Genomic DNA, 18772 nt, shown 5'->3' on the forward strand with positions numbered 1-18772 from the left:
CTGCAGTAAACCATGATCCTGCCACTACACTCTAACAGGATGACAGAGCAAGACCCTGTCTCTAAAAGAAAAAAAAAAATAGATGAAACACTTTTGTCAGGAGTGCAGTAGGTGGTGCGTGTGCGTGCCACTTACCGCCCCAGGGGGCACAGAATGTCGAGTTGTCCCAGTACGGATGATTCCAGGCCTGATCACCGGGGTGATGAAGGCAGTACCCTCGTGACTACAGTGTCTTGTTTCTTCTGTCGTTAACACGTCTTCATTAATTCTTCATTGCTTCTTTCTCGTGGCTGTAGAATGCAGATGCACCCGGTCCAGTCGCAGGCCTCGTTCCCAAAGACCCCCACAGCAGCAACATCACAGGAGGAGGTGCCGCCTCATAAGCCTCCAACACTTCCCCTGGATCAGGTAAGGATCACTAAAAATTAGAACTGTTCTTCTTCCTCCAGGTGGTAGGAAGTAAGTATATGACAACCTTGCTGTTCTGAAAAAATGTTTTAAGGTATCCTGTGGATACAGGAACTTTGCCTGTATCGTGCTTCCTTGGCACTTGGAAAAAGAGCAAGAGGCCTCGGAAGTCACCTCTCGCATGTCTCTTTTTCCTGTTGTGATATGGAATGTATACCTATTTGGTGAGTATTTAAACCTCATTTTTTCCAAGCCATCTGCAAACATTTTTTCTGCCATGATCCCTTGTCTGTTTTATGCTTCCCACCTTTCTCATTGGAGAGAGACTAGTTGGTGGGTTTTAAAGTAGTAATAGCTGCCTCTGAGTGCTGCTTCTCTCCCATGCGTTGTCTCGTGCAATGCTTCTCTCCCATGCAGTCTTTCCCTTGACCCCCACAAAGTAGTTCTCATTGGCTGCATCATCATCATTTCCCAGTGTGCAAGTCCTACTGCTGTTAAGCACTGGGACTGGGATCTGAATTGAGAAGTCCAGGACTCTAGAACCTACCCTCTGGAAGTAAACTGTTAACTGATGAAACAGAATCAAGCCATTTTCACACATGAGGAGCTTGGACACTCTTTGGCTTACTTAAGTTTTTTTTTTTTTTTTTTTTTTAACAACCCAATTTTTATTTTTGTTTAAAATGTCTTTGTTTCTTTCAGAGCTAGTCCAAGGAGGAAATGAGCCCCAAGCAATGGAAAGCTGCACACGAAGACTAGAATGTGGAGAACTGGGGAGTGCCCTGTCAGCTCTATTCCCATCACCTGCTCCACCCCTTCACGGCGACCCACTCGTGCCATACTTGAGCTGGAGCCAGTCACGGGCCCTAAAAGGACACTCCTTAGATGACTGACACACAGATTGCAAAGGTCCTCGGCCAGGGATCTCTTGCACAGTTGATGTAGACAGTCAGGCAAAACTAATGAACGTGGAGTTAATGATGACTTTTCCAAATCCTGAGACACTTTTCAGGGAAAATCACTTTAAACTTGGGGGAGGGGGTATACTCAAGAATGGAGTGGTGCTTTTAAACTTTGATGAGCAGCTAAACTCAGGTATATATTTGGGGAAGGGACTACTCTTAGTATTAATGGTTTTGGAGCTGGGTCCAGTTTACAGAATTTTCATGTTGCCTTTTAAAATAATTTTTGTTGGTGGTGAATGTATTGTACATAAAGTGGGAAGGGTGGGTGGGGATGCGGAAGAAATGGGGGTCCTAACTGGTGGGCACACAGCACTGGAGTGATTTTTATCTGTTTACAATCATGTCACACTGAATACTTACGGGAGCCGGAGATGAGGGTAGGAAAGGTTTGATCTTGTAATATGTCACTGTGTTTCCTTAGTGGCCAGCCAGCCTTCAGAATAGCTAAAGGCCTGCCTTCCTTCCAGTCAGCCTGAGAGAGAACACCTGTCCCCTAAGTACCTGGTGTCTCCGTTGGAGGCAGAGTGCTCTCAGGAGACTACTAGAAGCTTCAGCCCGGAAGACAGGCTGCTCTCTCATGCTGGTGGCCCAAATCCTGGATTTGAGAAAGTGGTGTCCCTTCCTGATTTTGCCACCAGCCCTACCGAATAGTTGTAAACCAGTATCAGGAATTGGGATCGCTAGAGTGTTTCACGTATTAGAAGATGAATCGTCCTCATCACAGACCTCCCTGTCAGGACTGTGATCTAGAAGGCACCACACACAGCTTTCTGGCACGAATCACATTTTGTGGAAGTGACTACTCAGGTTTGTATATTTTAGTATCAATAAAGAATTGCACAGGTTTGAATAGGAAAAATGTATTCTATAGATTTACAGTTTGAATTTAGGAATATTTCAGTATATATAGTTTTTATTCGTTTTAAGTGAATCATAGTAAAATCAGTCATGGTGATTTAAAATAGCTATCAAGAACGAGTTCTTGGAATTATCTGTTGTATCTGTGATAGGAAACCATTTTACAGTATTAAATTACTTTATTACAGTTGTAGAGTTGAATTACACTGGATTCTCCCTCGTTAGCATTCTGTATTTGATTTTAGCTGAAAGGTCACCAAAGTTAGGACCCATGTTTTAAACTTTTGAATATTCCACAAAAGAAAAAACTAAGGAAAATACTGAAATTACAGGTCTTTGTAAAGAATAGCATATTTTTAAGCATGCTTTTGGGATAGTAGAAGAGTCTCTATGAAATATTAATCTGCCCTAGTTTCTTATAAATTCAACTGTGGGAGGGGCCAGTGGAGTGTTTCCCTCCAATTCCAGGATGCCTAGTGAAGCATGGAACTGTCGTGTTTACAGTTTGCTAAACATACGCTGTCCGTGGAGAAGGAAGCTAATCGGAAGCATCCATGATACAGAGAAATGAAAGCCAAGACACCAGTTCCAGGATGATGGAAGTTCATATCCGTACGCAAATGCTGAACCTGGTGCTGCTGCCTAGGGCTCAGGCAGATTTGAGAGTTGAGTAGGGAACACAGGTGCCTCTAAGGTATAATGCACAAAAATACAGATTTTCTCTCAGAGAGGTTTTAATTTTAAATTTGATGTATTTGCAAGTGGATTGAGTTTTGAGCCTGTGTTCTCACTGGATCCTAATTCTTGTAGAAACCTATCACTGGCATAACCTGGTTTAGGAGAGTGAAGAGGACAGAAGGATTGTGGATGCGTCTGCCCTTTAGCTAGTATCCGCTAACATGGGGCATTACTACTTCAGTTTCTGTGTTTGTGCAGAAGCAGGGAGGAGGAAAAAAGCTAGTTTGGAGCTGGTTAGACCTGGTCTAGGCCCAGAGAATTTGGCCACTGACAGCCTTTCTCTTTTCCTGGTAATGCTGGTTTGAATCAGAGGCCTCTCACTTCTCCTTAACAGGAGCACTGTCACTGTGGGCCTCTCCCCATGACTACCCCAGGGGCCTGGGTGGGAGTGGCTGTAAGCAGCAGTTGGGCCATTGCCCCCTTTCCTTCTGCCCTCGTGGTCCTTGAGCAGTTGTGTGCACACTCTTCCAGGTAATCCTGTCTCCTCTCTCTCCCAGTGACTGCCCCAATCAGCTGTTGCTAGAGCGATGCTGTGAACGATACAGGAAAAGTCAGTAAATCCCTTTATCCTTAATCTCCCTTCTTGGTTTTAGACAGAAAATATTAAGGAAGAGCAATAGGAAATAGAACTACTGTATTATAACACTGTGAACAAGAACAACAGCAGCAGCAGAATTGTCAGCCTTCCTGCATCCTGTGTGGGAATGTGTCCATGCCTTATAGGTACTAGTGCTTCGTCCATTGTCCAGGGAGTGTCCTGAGCTTTCACTGGTCTTTGAAGTGCAGATCTGCTATAAGCTGTCTGGAGCTGCAAGGTTGCAGGAATCCACAGGACCGTGAGCTGCTGTGAACCCCTAGTCCACCCATCCCCAAGCAGGATCTTTTTCTCACCTTTTCTTCCTCCTCTAGCACTTCTCTTTCCAAGTGTCTTAAGCAGATGCAATGTCTTAAAGCAGATGCAAATGCATTTGCCATCTTCTCCATTAGGAAAATGATGGTTATGTGATATGTTATATTTAGGAAGTAGTGTGTAAGGTATCCTGAAAAGGTTTGCTCTCAAGCTAGAAGGACATTTCACCCTGTGGGTCACTGTCACCTTGTCAGCGTGCCGGCTCTCAGTGGTCCCCAGGAGGATGGGGATAGCTGAGATCCTGGAGAATGGGAAATACCATTGCATCTCTTTGATTTAACACTCATGGCTCACCTTTAGTAGAGTTGTTAATAAATTAGAAACTTGTGTCCCTAAGGCCCAAGAGAAAAGATGAGCTTCTTGGGAGGATTCTGGGTTTGTTTTCCCCTCAGAATTAAAAAATAGTTTTTAATTCAGCTACTTTTTCCCCTCAGTTAAAAGGTAGCAGGAGCTGTTGGCTGAAATTTGTTACAGTGAATGAATGTGGAGAATAAATAAGAACAAACCCTGCAGGATTCTTGTTGACGTAACTTTCCATCCCACCTCTCCGCCTCTCCTTCATCACCAGCCTTCATCAGGTTGGTTTAGTTTACCTGGCCTTACACACGAGCTGCTCATCAACAGTTCGTAACTTCTCACTGAGCCCGGGCCGGATGCTCTCAGAAGGCCTTCTCATGCTCCTCTTCGTTAGGCTTAGTGAAAACCTTAAGACCTGCAGTTTGTGCCCCTCAGTTCAGTCAGACCTCAGCTTTAAATGTCGATTTACTCTGGCTTGTTCCCTGAAAGTGCTTCTTGTGACTAAGCATTTGGTGTCATTATCCCATGCCATTTATCTGCCGTATAGTTATTATATTATTTTTGCTGATTCCTACTGCTGGCAGATGCCATCCCAGGCCCACAAAATCCCAGTGTTGCAGTCACCACAGCTGTCAGAAACAAGTTTGCAATCCATACTTCTTGGTTCAATTTTTTTTTTTTTTAATGGAAGTTCAAATCTGTAAATACTCTACACTGCTCTTAAGACCTGATTTGAAATTTCACAGGAAGGCCTAATCCTATAGTCACAAGGTAAGGACAGTTGAGTAGTGTCAGAACCCCAACCTGCTTGCAGAGAACCTTGGTTTTCATAGAAAGGAAAGGCTGAAGGTTTTCTAGCATTGTTGCCCTTCTTTGTCTGTCAGTCAGTTCACCCTCTGCGATTCTCCATGGACCCGCATTGCAGAAAATCAGTCCCATAGATTAGTGAGCCATGTACTGCCCAATCCGGGGGCTCCTGGGGTGTGGTGTGTCCACCAGTGACTCTCTGGACACTAGCTTCAGTAAGAATACTTCTTATTTCGGTTGAGAATGCAGAGGCTTTTATTCGTGGACTCACATCACTTGCATAGGCACAAAGAATGTGATTGCCATTTGCTGCGTGAGAAAAAGCTGGGCTCCCTGTTTCTTTTTTGGGTTGGACTCTGCCGTGCAGCCATAGGACACCGAGCCTCACGCACTTTCCCCTTGGGACAGTAGTGTTTGGGTGAATGTTACTGCATCCCGTTTTTCTTTTTCTTTTCTTTTCTTTTCTTTCTTTTTTTTTTTTTTTTTGAGACGAAATCTTGCTCTTGTCCCCCAGACTGGAGTGCAATGGCACGATCTCGGCTCACTGCAACCTCCACCTCCCAGGTTCAAGGGATTCTTCTGCCTCGGCCTCCCGAGTAGCTGGGACTACAAGCGCGCACCACCACTCCCAGCTAATTTTTGTATTTTTAGTAGAGGCAGAGTTTCACCATGTTGGCCAGGCTGGTCTCAAACTCCTGACCTCAGGTGATCCACCCGCCTTGGCCTCCCAACATGCTGGGATTACAGGCGTGAGCCAACACACCCGACCTTCATTTTTTAAATTAAGCTGGGACACAAGTTTTGCCTCCAGGCTGGATGTTGATCCTGCTCTGTGCTAGACAGATGTGCGGAGGGACTGTTCCGGGCTCGGCTTGACCTTTTCCTACCTAGTTTCTCCCTCTTGTCCTGCACAAGAGGACTAACTGAACTCTACCGTCAGAACGGCTGATGAGCAGTTGATTGTCCTGCTTGTGTTTTTGAAAGGGGTGGTTGGGGTGGGAGCAGGGGTATGGATATTGCATAAGTTATTGAAATGCTGACCCCCATTCAGGAAACCATGCAGCCCCTTCCCTTCCCTTCCCTAGCCAGGGCTCAGGTACCTCACTCTCCTGCCTTGTGCATAGCTCCTGGGGCCCCGGTCAGTCTCCACCAGCCTTGGCACACAGTGTCCGGAGCCTCTGCTCCTGCTGCAAAAGCAGAAACCATGTGAACCTTCTGGCCAGTACTGGAAAGGGGAATGCTATTTATTTTTATATTGTGTATATTTTGTCGTGGTCTGCTGATTCCCTGTTTCACTGAGAGCGACACTTACCTCAATAGTTAGTTCAATATTGTGTGTTGGATAATTTTTTTAAAAGAACTTTTTAAAAAGCTTTTTGATCCTTGGAGGTCTGTAGATTTATTTCCATATGAACTGGTTATTTTGTATAAAGTACATTCTTAAAATAGCAAGGCTCCTCTGTGTGTGTGGTGTGTCTGTCCATGTGTCATTTCCATATCAGGGCAAACCCAGACTTCCATCAGGACGAAGGCGTGAACTAGGCCACAAGGCCACCCGCTGAAATGCCACCCCTCGTCCATTCTCATGCATCGAGAATCCACGGAGGCGGGGCCAGGTCCTGTGCATGGGACAGAGGAATATGGTTCCAGAGAACTTCAAAACAGTCATGTACTGACTGGCAGTTCTAAACCATGTCAGGGATAAAACGCTCCTCACAGCTGATCCTCGCAAAGCTGGCCCAGCCGTCAGCATCTCACTGGTAAAGGCGTCCACTTTCAGAAGGTTACTACACCTGAGGTGCACGACTTCTCTGCAGGCTTTAGGGTGCCTGGGATGGGAAAGGAGTATACAGTGGGGCAGTGGGGCAGCTCCAGCCTGGAGCCCGCTGTGCACACGCATGGCCAGAAGTGGGAGCTCCAGCCTAAGCAAGCGGGCAATCTTATACCTGCCAAGGTCATTTATGTTTTATTTCCAGTTACTGGGAGAACAGTTTGAAAGTAGCTTCATTCAGCCAGGCGCGGTGGCTCACGTCTGTAATCCCAGCACTTTGGGAGGCTGAGGCGGGCGGATCACGAGGTCAAGAGATTGAGACCATCCTGGCTAACACGGTGAAACCCCGTCTCTACTAAAAATACAAAAAATTAGCCGCACGTGGCGGCACACGCCTGTAGTCCCAGCTACTCGGGAGGCTGAGGCAGGAGAATGGCGTGAACCCGGGAGGTGAAGCTTGCAGTGAGCCGAGATCGCACCACTGCATTCCAGCCTGGGTGACAGAGCAAGACTGTGTCCCAAAAAAAGAAAGTAGCTACATTCTTAGAAATTAGCTACAGTCTTAAGACACCAAAACTCCTGTTTTGTCCTTAAATGCAGACCATCCCAGTTTAATGATCATTCAACTTAGGAGTTTTTGAAAATGAGACACATTCTGTAGAAACTGTACTTCAAGTCCTTGTGCAACAATTCTCTTTCACCTTCTGTACGGTATTCAATAAACTCCATGACATATTCAACACTGTATTATAAAGGAGGCTACACACCTGTAATCCCAGCACTCTGGGAGGCCAAGGCAAGTAGATCATCTGAGCTCAGGAGTTCGAGACCAGCCTGGCCAACATGGCAAAACCCTGCCTCTACTAAAAACACAAAAATTAGCGGGGCGTGGTGGCGGGTGCCTGTAATCCTGGCTACTTGGGAGGCTGAGGCAGGACAATCGCTGGAAGCTGGGATGCGGAGGTTGCAGTGAGCCAAGATCGCGCCACTGCATTCCAGCCTGAGCGACAGGAAGACTCCGTCTCAAAAATAAAAATAAAAAAGGAGGCTCAACTGTGGGCTAGCATAAGTTTGTTGAGCATGCTTGAGGCAGGCTAAGCTGTGATATTTGGTGGGTTAGGTGGATTCAGTGCATTTCCAGCTGACAATATTTTCAACTCATGATGGGTTTATCTGGAGGTGACCCCCTGGACGTGACCCCACTGGAAGCTGAGGAGCATCTGTAATTGGCTGTGGAAGTAATCCTCATTCCATAAAAATTTCACCACAATTAGTACCCGTTTCCAAACCCAGGCTTGGGGCTGTCCCTTTCTAGGCAGTGATCTGTTCACTCTCCTTTTAACCTCCGGTTGTTTGGTGTCTGATTGTCCCCACTGATACTCTGTTGTTATTGGCTAACAAATTTTTGAGCCTTTTATCCTGGTATTATTTTAAAACTGTTCAGTTATTCTCCCATGAAAAGTGTTTCTCCGATAAAACATTTTATGCCAACCGTACTTTCTTGTTTAGTAGTTGCATTTCAGTATAATTTCTGAAACAAAACAAAAATCAACTTTAAAGTGAAAAATCAGGCTGGGCACGGTGGCTCACTTGATGTCAGGAGTTTGAGATCAGCCTGGCCAGCATGGTGAAACCGTCTCTACTAAAAATACAAAAATTAGCCGGGCATGGTGGCACACGCTTGTGATCTCAGCTACTTAGGAAGCTGAAGCAGGAGAATTGCTTAAACCCTGCAGGCAGAGGTTGCAGTGAGCAGAGATCGCACCACTGCACTCCAGCCTGGGCAAGAGTGTGAGATCCTGTCTTAAAAAATCACTAGTAAACCCCAGATCAGACATGATGCTACTCAAATGGTGCATCTCGATGGATTCTCCCACTGGGTGGGAGGAGCACCACTCTGGCCTGGCTTCCTTCACTGTTCTGTCAGCTTTCCTAGAGCCCAGTCCAGCTGCATCAGTGGCTGGGATGGCATTAGCAAACCCACTTCCTGTGCATATCAGTAGCACACCCTTAAAATGCATGCAAACTTTGATTCCTAACTTTCAGATTTCCTCCTACCGTGACATGAATTCTCACCAAACAAAGGCCAGAATGTTTTTTTTGACATATTTAGCTATTGATAGGCTTTAATTTTTCTTGAGACAGGGTTTCACTCTGTTGCCCAGGCTAGGTACAGTGGCATGGTCTCAGCTCACTGCAGCCTCAATCTGCCGGGCTCAAGCAGTCCTCTCACCACAGCCTCCCAAGCAGCTGGGACTACAGGGGCACTCCACCACACCCAGCTAATTTTTTGTCTCACGATGTTGCCCAGGCTGGTCTAGAACTGAGCTCAAGTGATCTGTCTGCCTCAGCCTCCCGAAGTGCTAGGAATTACAGGCGTGAGCCACTGTGCCCGGCCTTTATTTTTTATAAGGAACTTAGCCATTTAGAGTGCTTCCAGATTTATCTTCTTCGGGCCAAAACCAGCAACAAATATATGTACCAAAAGTTAGCATCTTCCACTGGTTAACTGTTTCAAAACAGTGCAGTAGGCAGTGTAAATGTGGCTCTATTTTTGGAACTGTTACTGTTTAACGCTTGTTAAGCATCCTGGGTAAATATATCTTACACAGATAATCCTACGCAGTGAGCTTCTTAAAATAAGAGCATAAAAGCTACTCGGGCAAGATTTAGGGAGACAGGAAGCTATACATTGTTACTGTAGATTAGTCTCAAAAGTTCTGATCAACTTTCTATTTTGACATTTGGAGACATCCATAGGTGCTTCTCTTGTTAAAGATTAATGTCTCTTGTCTCTAAACCAATTCGTGTTACTGGAAGGAAAGGCAACGCAAGTTGTATAAATCAGCCCCTTTGTGGGCTCCGTTTTGCTCTACTCTATGTTCTCTGAGAGTGCTACCAACGGAATTGAGAAAATAACCATCCAGACGGGCTATTTGGGGGCTGATCTTTACCCTGGAATCTTCCTGGAAGGTGAACGGCCTATGTCATGCAGTTGTTATGCAAGAGGTATCATGGGACCTTTCCTTCTGGGCGGTCATGGAGCCGCGGCAGAGCCCTGGGTGACCCAGCAGCAGCTGCCTGCTGTGTGGCTGCCTTCACTGTCCTCCGCCACAACTGCTGTTGATTTCTCTGCATTGACCCTGCAGATGTTTCCCTGGCCTCGTGGTGTTCCTTTGGACTTTTAAGGGGCCTCTGTGCATCTATTTTAGTCCCCTTTCTGCTAGCAATGCTCACTCCCCTAGTTTCCTTAAGCAGTTTTATAAAAAACCTTCAGTGAAAAATGGACTGCAAAATACTAGCCAAGAAGGCGAAGGCATCTGGAAAATCCCCAGATTTGGCTATTGTGTGCTGCAATCCCAGCCCCCTTCTACAGCCATGACATGCATATCAATGCAGGTGCCCTTGAGACTCCTGCAGGTTCGAGAAAGCATGACATGCTCCCAGAATCCTGGATTTGGACTTCATTCTGGACAGCATATGACAAGGACGAGGACCCCTATTCTAGCCAGTTAAAGCTGGACAGAATTTTTAAAAGCAATGAAGCCAGTTCCTTGGATATATCCACAGGCTTTGCTTTGAGAAGGAACTGAGTGGGCAGTGAGAAGAGTCGAGTGAAGCCTGGCCCGTGAGTGCCTCAACAACTGAGATGAACGTCGACTCGCTTGCAGGCAAGTTGTCAGTAAGTATTTATTAAATACCCACCGTGAGCCTTGTACTTTGCCTAGTTACTAAGAAACCAAAAAGGGGAAAAATAGCTTCATCTGCTCAGAGTTCATAATAAACCTGTATTGTGAATACAGAATACAGAAAAACTGGACTCTAGTGAGGTGCTAGAAAGAGTGTACTGCTTAGCTGAGATAGCAGATGAAGGAAAAATGTTTTTGGTTCCTCCCTGCCATGCAATCATACCGGGAGGGTGGAGTGTTGGTGTTCTCAGCCCATTTAATTTGGATGGAGCTGCGGGCTCATCAGTTTGGAGACTGGCTTCATCGCTTATTCTGTCCAGCAGTCGCGTCTTCTCGGACTCCTTGTTCCAGCTTGAATTCCTCTTTTGCCCTGGCTCCACTCTAAGACGAAGACTGCGTAATTCAGAAAATGCAGCGCAAGTAATTATGTCCAATGTGATGCTAAACATTTCCCAAAGGCAGCATAGATCTGCAGAAACTGCAGCTTGGGAGAAGTGATGGTGTTCCTCTCCCCACCACCTCAGCCTGCCCTGATCATTCTCACTCACATGATCTATTGTGATGTTCTCACAATGTAGCCTGGCCATCATCTGGGAACTTGCTGGAAATGCAGATCTTGGCATCCCGCCTAAGACCTTAAACTGAAGAAGGGCCCAGCTCTCTCTTGTAACTAGCAACAGATGCAACCTGCATGGTTCTGATGCAAACTGACCTGGAAGAATGGCCCTGGCATTTACATTTTGGTCCTTAGATGCAGGTAATCTGAGCTGAACATCTTCAAACCTGAGGCATAGCATAGAAAAAAGAAAGAATACAAACAGTTTATATAAAGTAAAAAAATTTTTTAGAAAGGACTTAAGTTGGCTGGGGCGCGGTGGCTCACACCTGTAATCCCAGCACTTTGGGAGGCCAAGGCGGGCGGATCAGGAGGTCAAGAGATGGAGACCATCCTGGCTAACATGGTGAAACCCCGTCTATACTAAAAATACAAAAAATTAGCCAGGCGTGGTAGCAGGTGTGGTAGTCCCAGCTACTCGGGAGGCTGAGGCAGGAAAATCACTTGAACCTGGGAGATGGAGGTTGTAGTGAGCCAAGATAGAGCCACTGCACTCCACCTTGGGGGACAGAGCAAGACTCTGTCTCCAAAAAAAAAAAAAAAATCAGGCCTAGGCAACATAATGAGGCCCCACCTCTACAAAAAAATAATTGTTTTAATTAGCCAGGTTGATGGTGTGCACCTGTGATCCCAGCTACTTAGGAGGGTGAGGTGGGTGGATCGCTTGAGCCCAGGAGCCGTCCCTGGGGATGCTCTTATTTCTGTCTGCAGCCTCATTTGTCACTCTGTGCAGACTCACTCTGTTTTTTTGTTTTGTTTTGTTTTGTTTTGTTTTGTTTTTGAGACAGTCTCGCTCTGTCACCCAGGCTGGAGTACAGTGGCACGATCTCGGTTCACTGTAAACTCCGCCCCCCCGGGTTCACGCCATTCTCCTGCCTCAGCCTCTCGAGTAGCTGGGACTACAGATGCCCACCACCATGCCCGGCTAATTATTTTGTGTGTGTATTTTTAGTAGAGATGGGGTTTCACTGTGTTAGCCAGGATGGTCTGCATCTCTTGACCTCGTAATCCACCCGCCTCGGTCTCCCAAAATGCTGGGATTACAGGCATGAGCCACCGTGCCCAGCCTAATTCTGTCTTTAATTCATATTTTTTTGCCATACTCTGGCCACCCTTTTCCAAATGCCTGTTGGATGTTGCCTGCTGCTGTTGTTTTGTCCTTTGGATTTGTTTGCCACTGTTCCAAATTTTTTATTACTAAAATGATTTACAATTTAATTTCCAGACTTTATTTCCTATAGTTTGCCTAATGTTTTAAAAGTCCTTTCCTAGCCGTTTGATTATAAGCCGTGTTAATACTAACGCCTCCCCCTCACACCCTATTGCTGCACATTTGTGTTTACATGTAACCTTACTAGCTTCATTACCCACCCAGCTTTCTTGCCTTTTTGCGGTGGTAAAATATAACAGAAAATTTATCATTGGAAGTCTGCATCTCAGTGTGGTTAAGTACATTCATGTTGATGTGCAGCCATCATGATCCGCCCTCCATCTCCAGAACATTTGCAGCTGAAGCTCTGCCCTGTTAAACACTGACTCTTGCCGTGCACAGTGGCTCACACCTGTAATCCTAGCACTTTGGGAGGCCGAGGCAGGTGGATCACTTGAAGTCAGGAGTTCAAGACCAGCCTGGCCAACATGGTGAAACCCCATCTCTACAGAAAATACAAAAATTAGCCAGGCATGGTGGCGGGTGCCTGTAATCCCAGCTACTCAGGAGGCTGAGGTTGGAGAATCACTTGGACCCAGGAGGCAGAGATTGCAGTGAGCTGAGATCCTGCCACTGCACTCCAGCACTCCACGCCCAGCTACTTTTTGTATTTTTAGTAGAGACAGGGTTTCACCATGTTGGCCAGGATGGTCTCAATCTCCTGACCTCGTGATCCACCCACCTCGGCCTCCCAAAGTGCTGGGATTACAGGCGTGAGCCACCGCGCCCTGCCAAGTTTTCTATTTTTTAATAGAGATAGGGTCTTGCCAAGTTGAAGTGCAGTGGTATGATCATAGCTCACTGCAGCCTCCAACCCCAGGGCCCAAATGATCCTCCTTCCTCAACCTCCTAAGTAGCTAGAACTACAGACACACATCACAGCACCTGGCTAATTTTTTGTTTGGAGTTTTTTTGACTTTTTTTTTTTTTTTTTTTTTTTTTTTTTTTTTTTTTTTTTTTTTTGAGACGGAGTCTTGCTCTGTCGCCCAGGCTGGAGTGCAGTGGTGCGATCTCGGCTGACTGCAAGCTCCATCTCCTGGGTTTACGCCATTCTCTTGCCTCAGCCTCCCGAGTAGCTGGGACTACAGGTGCCTGCCACTATACCTGGCTAATTTTTTGTATTTTTTAGTAGAGACGGGGTTTCGCCATGTTGGCCAGGATGGTCTCGATCTCCTGACCTCGTGATCCACCCACCTTGGGCTCCCAAAGTGCTGGGATTACAGGCGTGAGCCACCGCGCCCTGCCAAGTTTTCTATTTTTTAATAGAGATAGGGTCTTGCCAAGTTGAAGTGCAGTGGTATGATCATAGCTCACTGCAGCCTCCAACCCCAGGGCTCAAATGATCCTCCTTCCTCGACCTCCCAAGTAGCTAGAACTACAGACACACACCACAGCGCCTGGCTAATTTTTTGTTTGGGGTTTTTTTGAGTAATGTTTAAAAAAATTTTTTGGACAGGTGTGTTGGCTCACGCCTGTAATACCAGCACTTTGGGAGGCCGAGGCAGGCAGATCACCTGAGGTCGGGAGTTCAAGACCAGCCTGACAAACATGGAGAAACCCCGTCTCTACTAAAAACACAAAATTAGCCGGGCATGATGGGGCATGCCTGTAATCACAGCTTCTCCGGAGGCTGAGGCAGGAGAATCACTTGAACCCAGGAGGCAGAGGTTTCAGTGAGCCGAGATCGTGCCATTGCACTCCATCCTGGGCAACAAGAGTGAAGCTCCATCTCAAAAAATAAAGAGATGGGGTCTTGGATGTTTCCCAGGCTGGTCTCAAACTCCCAGGCTCTAGTGATCCTCCCACCTCAGCCTCCCAAAGCACAAGGATTACAGGCGTGAGCCACCGCACCTGGCCTCTGTGTTTACTTTTTTGGGGACCTGCCATACTGTCTTCCACCATGGCTGCCGTGTTTTACATTCTCACCAGCAAGGGTTCCAATTCTCTACATCCGCACCAATGCCGATCTCTATTTTTTTGAGCCATGCTTGTGGGTGTGACACGGCACTGCACCACTGTTTCTGGTGCCTGCTGTCACCCCCTCATCTGCAACTGCTACTTTAAGCTCATGTCAGCTGCCAAACTTCTCTTCCCTCCCCGTCTCCTTACCTACCCCCTGCTTCTAACACTCTCAGTGGGGGGATATTATCTTCCTCCTGCTGATGCGTGTTTCAAATCTGATACCTGCCTCTGGCGTGTTTAATCACCTGCCAAGCCCTGTATAATCTTCACAGAAACCATTCACATCTCTTCCCTCCTGTGAGCAGGCTGTCATTTTCTTTTTTTTTTTTTCCAACTGGAGCCTCGCTCTTGTTGCCCAAGCTGGAGTGCAGTGGCGCAATCTCGGCCCACTACAACCTCCGCCTCACGGGTTCAAGCGGTTCTCCCGCTTAAGCCTTCCAAATAGCTGGGATTACAGGCATGTGCCACCATGCCCAGTTAATTTTGTATTTTTAGTAGAGACGGGGTTTCTCCATGTTGGTCAGGCTGGTCTCGAACTCCCAACCTCAGGTGATCCACCCACCTCAGCCTCCCAAAGTGCTGGGATTACAGGCCCGAGCCACCGTGCCTGGCCCAAGCTGTCATTTTCTCTTTTGCCTAGCTTACTGTGTAATCTCCCTGACTTGTCCAAACCACTTGGCACTGCCAGAGACCTGAACTGTCCCGTCGGGTCCCTACTCCATAGCATCCTCTATCAGCTTTCCATTGCCCACCAGAAAAGGTGGGAAGAAAATTAGCATGGGCCGGCCGTGGTGGCTCACACCTGTAATCCCAGCACTTTGATAGGCTGAGGCAGGCAGATGGCTTGAGGTCAGGAGTTGTACACCTGCCTAGGGCAACATGACAAAACCGCGTCTCTACAAAGAAATAACAAAAATTAGCCCGGCATAGTGGCATGCCTGTAATCGCAGCTACTTGGGAGGCTGAGGTGAGAGGATGGCTTGAGCTCAGAAGGTCAAGGCTGCAGTGAGCCATGATCACAACACTGCGCTCCAGCCTGGGCGACAGAGCAAGACACTGTCTCAAAAATAATGTATATTTTACAAAGAATTAGCATGTGAATACCTTTTATGTGCCAGGCACTGTACTAAGTGCACTACATCTAGATATGAGTCCCATCTCATAGATGAACGGGCAACACAGACAACTTAAGTAACTTGTTTAAGGTCACACAGCTAGTAAGCAGTAAACTAAGATTCAAACTGTTTCAAAAGCAATCCTATTTTCAAGTCCACTCTACAGCCTCATTTCAGATTAATTACAATCCTGTTACATGGATGTCCCATTCCCCTTTTATGAAAAAAGCACTAAAGTAGCTTGCCTAAAGTGTATTACTTCATAATTTAGGAGCTGGAATCTGAACGTGCATCTGACTTCAAAGTATCCAATGCTGATTCTTCACCTCTCCCAGATCCTTCGCCTGGCAGCAGGGCCCTGTTTCATCTAGACCCAACGTGGTTTAACAGCCTTTTGCCCCAAATTAGGCAATTTGCCAGTGGATCTCCATTTTACCTCTCTATCCTTGCTTTTATAATTCCATCAACATCTTTGCCTTTCCTCCAACCCAAAATCAATTACCACTTTCTTCCTGAAACCTTTCCATGTCTCCAAAACTCCAAGAAACCTTCCTTAACTCAAGCAGCATTGAGTTCACAACTCACTTGTGGTAGGAATGCTTGTTCCTTGGTGCCGTAAAGAAATAGCACTTGAATATAAATTGAATTTTTTTAGTAAGGCTATTTTTATACTTTCTGCAGAAAGGGTACACTTGCTAGCAGTTTTGTCACGAGAGTTTACTGAACAAAGGAGACAGGGTTGTTTATAACCTGATGGGTCTACTTTATTGCTGTCTGGTTTTTTTGGCTGGAATGGGACTTTATATTTTGTATTTGTTTTGATTGGCTAGTAACTTACAACTTTTTAAAAGAGGCAAAGGCAGAGGAGAATAGGCCAGGTGCAATGGCTCACACCTATAATCCCAGCACTTTGGGAGGCTGAGGCGGGCAGATCACAAGGTCAGGAGATCAAGACCATCCTGGCTAACATGGTGAAACCCGTCTCTACTAAAAAAATACAAAAAAGTTAGCCGGGCGTGGTGGCGGGCACCTGTAGTCCCAGCTACTCGGGAGGCTGAGGCAGGAGAATGGAGTGAACGTGGGAGGCTGAGCTTGCAGTGAGCCGAGATGGCACCACTGCCCTCCAGCCTGGGTGACAGAGCAAGACCCCATCTCAAAAAAAAAAAAAAAAAAGGCAGATGAGAATAAAGGAAGGAGGAAGGAACTTGTGGAATATTGAGAAAGGTAAAAACACCTTTAAATAAGGAAGAGGAGCAGGCTATGACCTAATGTTTGTTTGGACCAGTATAAGTATGGCAGGGCAAATACTTAGGCTAAACTGTGGGAGCCGAGAATATAAAGTACATCGATTTTTTTTTTTTTTTTTTTTTTTGAGACAGTCTCACTCTGTCGCCCAGGCTGGAGTGCAGTGGCGCGATCTCGGCTCACTGCAAGCTCCGCCTCCCGGGTTCACGCCATTCTCCTGCCTCAGCCTCCCGAGTAGCTGGGACTACAGGCGCCCGCCACCACGCCCGGCTAATTTTTTGTATTTTTAGTAGAAACACGGTTTCACCGTGTTAGCCAGGATGGTCTCAATCTCCTGACCTTGTGATCCACCTGCTTCGGCCTCCCAAAGTGCTGGGATTACAGGCGTGAGCAACCGTGCCCGGCCTGTATAAAGTACATTGATTTTATTATGGCTGGTAGATATTTAAGAATGTTAGCACAGGTCTTTGAATAAATTTTGCTTTTAAGAGAAATTACTACTTATTTTTAATTAGATGGGGAGGAAAGTCTTTTAAGAGGAACCTCTTCTTTACTTTTTTTTTTTTTTTTTTTTTTTTTTTTGAGATGGAGTTGCCCAGCCTGTAGCCAGGCTGGAGGGCAGTGGCGCGATCTCAGGTCACTGCAAGCTCCGCCTCCTGGGTTCACGCCATTCTCCTGCCTCCGCATCCCGAGTAGCTGGGACTACAGGCGCCCACCACCACGCCCAGCTAATTTTTTGTATTTTTAGTAGACACGGGGTTTTACCATGTTAGCCAGGATGGTCTCCATCTCCCGACCTCGTGATCCGCCCGCCTCAGCCTCCCAAAGTGCTGGGATTACAGGCGTGAGCCACCGCGCCCAGCCCTCTTCTTTGCTTTTTACACTTGTAACATTCTTAAGCATTGAGAATGTGCCAAAACGACATTGCAGCCCTCCTGCAGCTGAGCACGTGATAGCCCCCAACAAATACATGCAAAATGAACGGAAAATGTGTTCCTGCAGGGAGGATGCCTCCCAGGATCATTGAAATAGCCGGTTATCAGCAGTAAGAAAAGTGCATGAGACTGAGAAGCAGAGATTTGCTTCTGGCACCAAATGTCTTGCAAAAGTGTTTGCGTTGCATTGATTTTCAGTGTTTGTCCTCCTCCCTGGCTTCCAGGTCTCTGAGTGGGCGGTGAGTCTCCCCTCACCCCCAAGCTGCCTTGTTAAAATCTTTTCCCAGCCTGGACTTTTTGTCCGAGTCATACTAGCCACCAAGTAAACAGCAACCTACTTGCCACCTGGGGAGGTGCAGCGTGGCTTGACTGGATAGTAGCCTCTTTGGGTTTTGCTTCAAACCCAACCTATTTGAAGGTGCAGTGTGCGGTGAGAGTCTGGAACCCTGCAGTGGTGATGAGGGGGAGGCAGAGGGAGGGAAACCGACCACAGAAGGGAAAACCAGTCCAAGCTGGCTGACACTGAAAGCCACCTCTCCCTGCAGCTCAGCAGCGATCTGAACTATATCCTGGGTTCCAGAAAAGGCAGAGGTTCTTACCGAAAGCAGGTAAGTGTCTTGTCTGTCTGCATCAAGCTCAGAGTTGGTAGGAAAAGACTCTTCTAGCAAATAAACCATTGGGGGAAAGGGGAAGAGCAGCCAGTGGGACAGGGACACTCATCCCATTTGTTGGATAGAGTCAGAAGGGGTGGGCACGAGGAAGTGGCCGCCCCTGACCATGGGGTATCCCAGGCAACGTCCAAGCCAGGAAGCAAGTGATTTTCTTGGCAATAAGTCAAGAACTGGCTCCTGGCTACTAGTGTGAGGGGCTCATTCCTGGGAACACTCACCCTTGCTCTGCTAATAAGAGGAAGTAGGCGGGGACGTGGTCATCACCCTGAGGCCCCCAACCCAGCTCCTCACAGTGGGAAGAAACGAGCACAGCTCTACAGTGGAGCCAGCAGTCTCGTGACAAGTCTGACAGCAAAGTCAGATGGGGAGTCATTGTGGCTTCTTGATTTGAGGATGCTTACTGGATGCCTCTGCGCCATGGCCAGGATACTGCCTGAGACTTTTTGTTGTTGTTGAGACAGTTTTACTCTGTCACCCAGGCTGGAGTGCTGTGGCATGATGGCGGCTCACTGCAACCTCCACCTCCTGGGTTCAAGCAATTCTCCTGCCTCAGCCTCCCCAGTAGCTGGGACTAC

At 46.9% G+C, this 18772-nt stretch overlaps 2 protein-coding genes across 18 annotated transcripts in view; both read left to right on the forward strand.

Moving 5' to 3' along the window:
* The window catches only part of CECR2 (CECR2 histone acetyl-lysine reader), a 191908-nt gene extending 185477 nt beyond the window's left edge, over positions 1-6431 (forward strand). For 2 of the 5 annotated variants that reach the window (XM_016939629.3, XM_016939630.4), the window contains exons 18-19: positions 297-408; positions 1111-6431. In XM_016939629.3, the coding sequence (XP_016795118.2) occupies positions 297-408; positions 1111-1116 (118 nt within the window). In that variant the 3' untranslated portion in view covers positions 1117-6431. The remainder of the gene's footprint in view (positions 1-296; positions 409-1110) is intronic. The other 3 variants (XM_016939633.4, XM_016939632.4, XM_016939631.4) reach the window with 2 other exon arrangements.
* Positions 6432-10220: 3789 nt separating this feature from the next.
* SLC25A18 (solute carrier family 25 member 18) overlaps positions 10221-18772 on the forward strand; it is a 30970-nt gene continuing 22418 nt past the window's right edge. For 2 of the 13 annotated variants that reach the window (XM_016939639.4, XM_016939647.4), the window contains exons 1-2: positions 10346-10436; positions 18072-18134. Coding sequence is in view for 4 of the 13 variants with exons in the window: in XM_024352946.3 (XP_024208714.1) it covers positions 11164-11200; positions 18072-18134 (100 nt within the window). In the remaining 9 variants the exon portion in view is untranslated. Of the gene's footprint in view, positions 10437-11081; positions 11201-17825; positions 17957-18071; positions 18135-18772 lie in introns of those variants that run through there. The other 11 variants (XM_024352946.3, XM_054675719.2, XM_016939641.4 and 8 more) reach the window with 8 other exon arrangements.

This window comes from Pan troglodytes, chromosome 23 (genome assembly GCF_028858775.2).
Source record: "Pan troglodytes isolate AG18354 chromosome 23, NHGRI_mPanTro3-v2.0_pri, whole genome shotgun sequence".
Taxonomy (NCBI): domain Eukaryota; kingdom Metazoa; phylum Chordata; class Mammalia; order Primates; family Hominidae; genus Pan; species Pan troglodytes.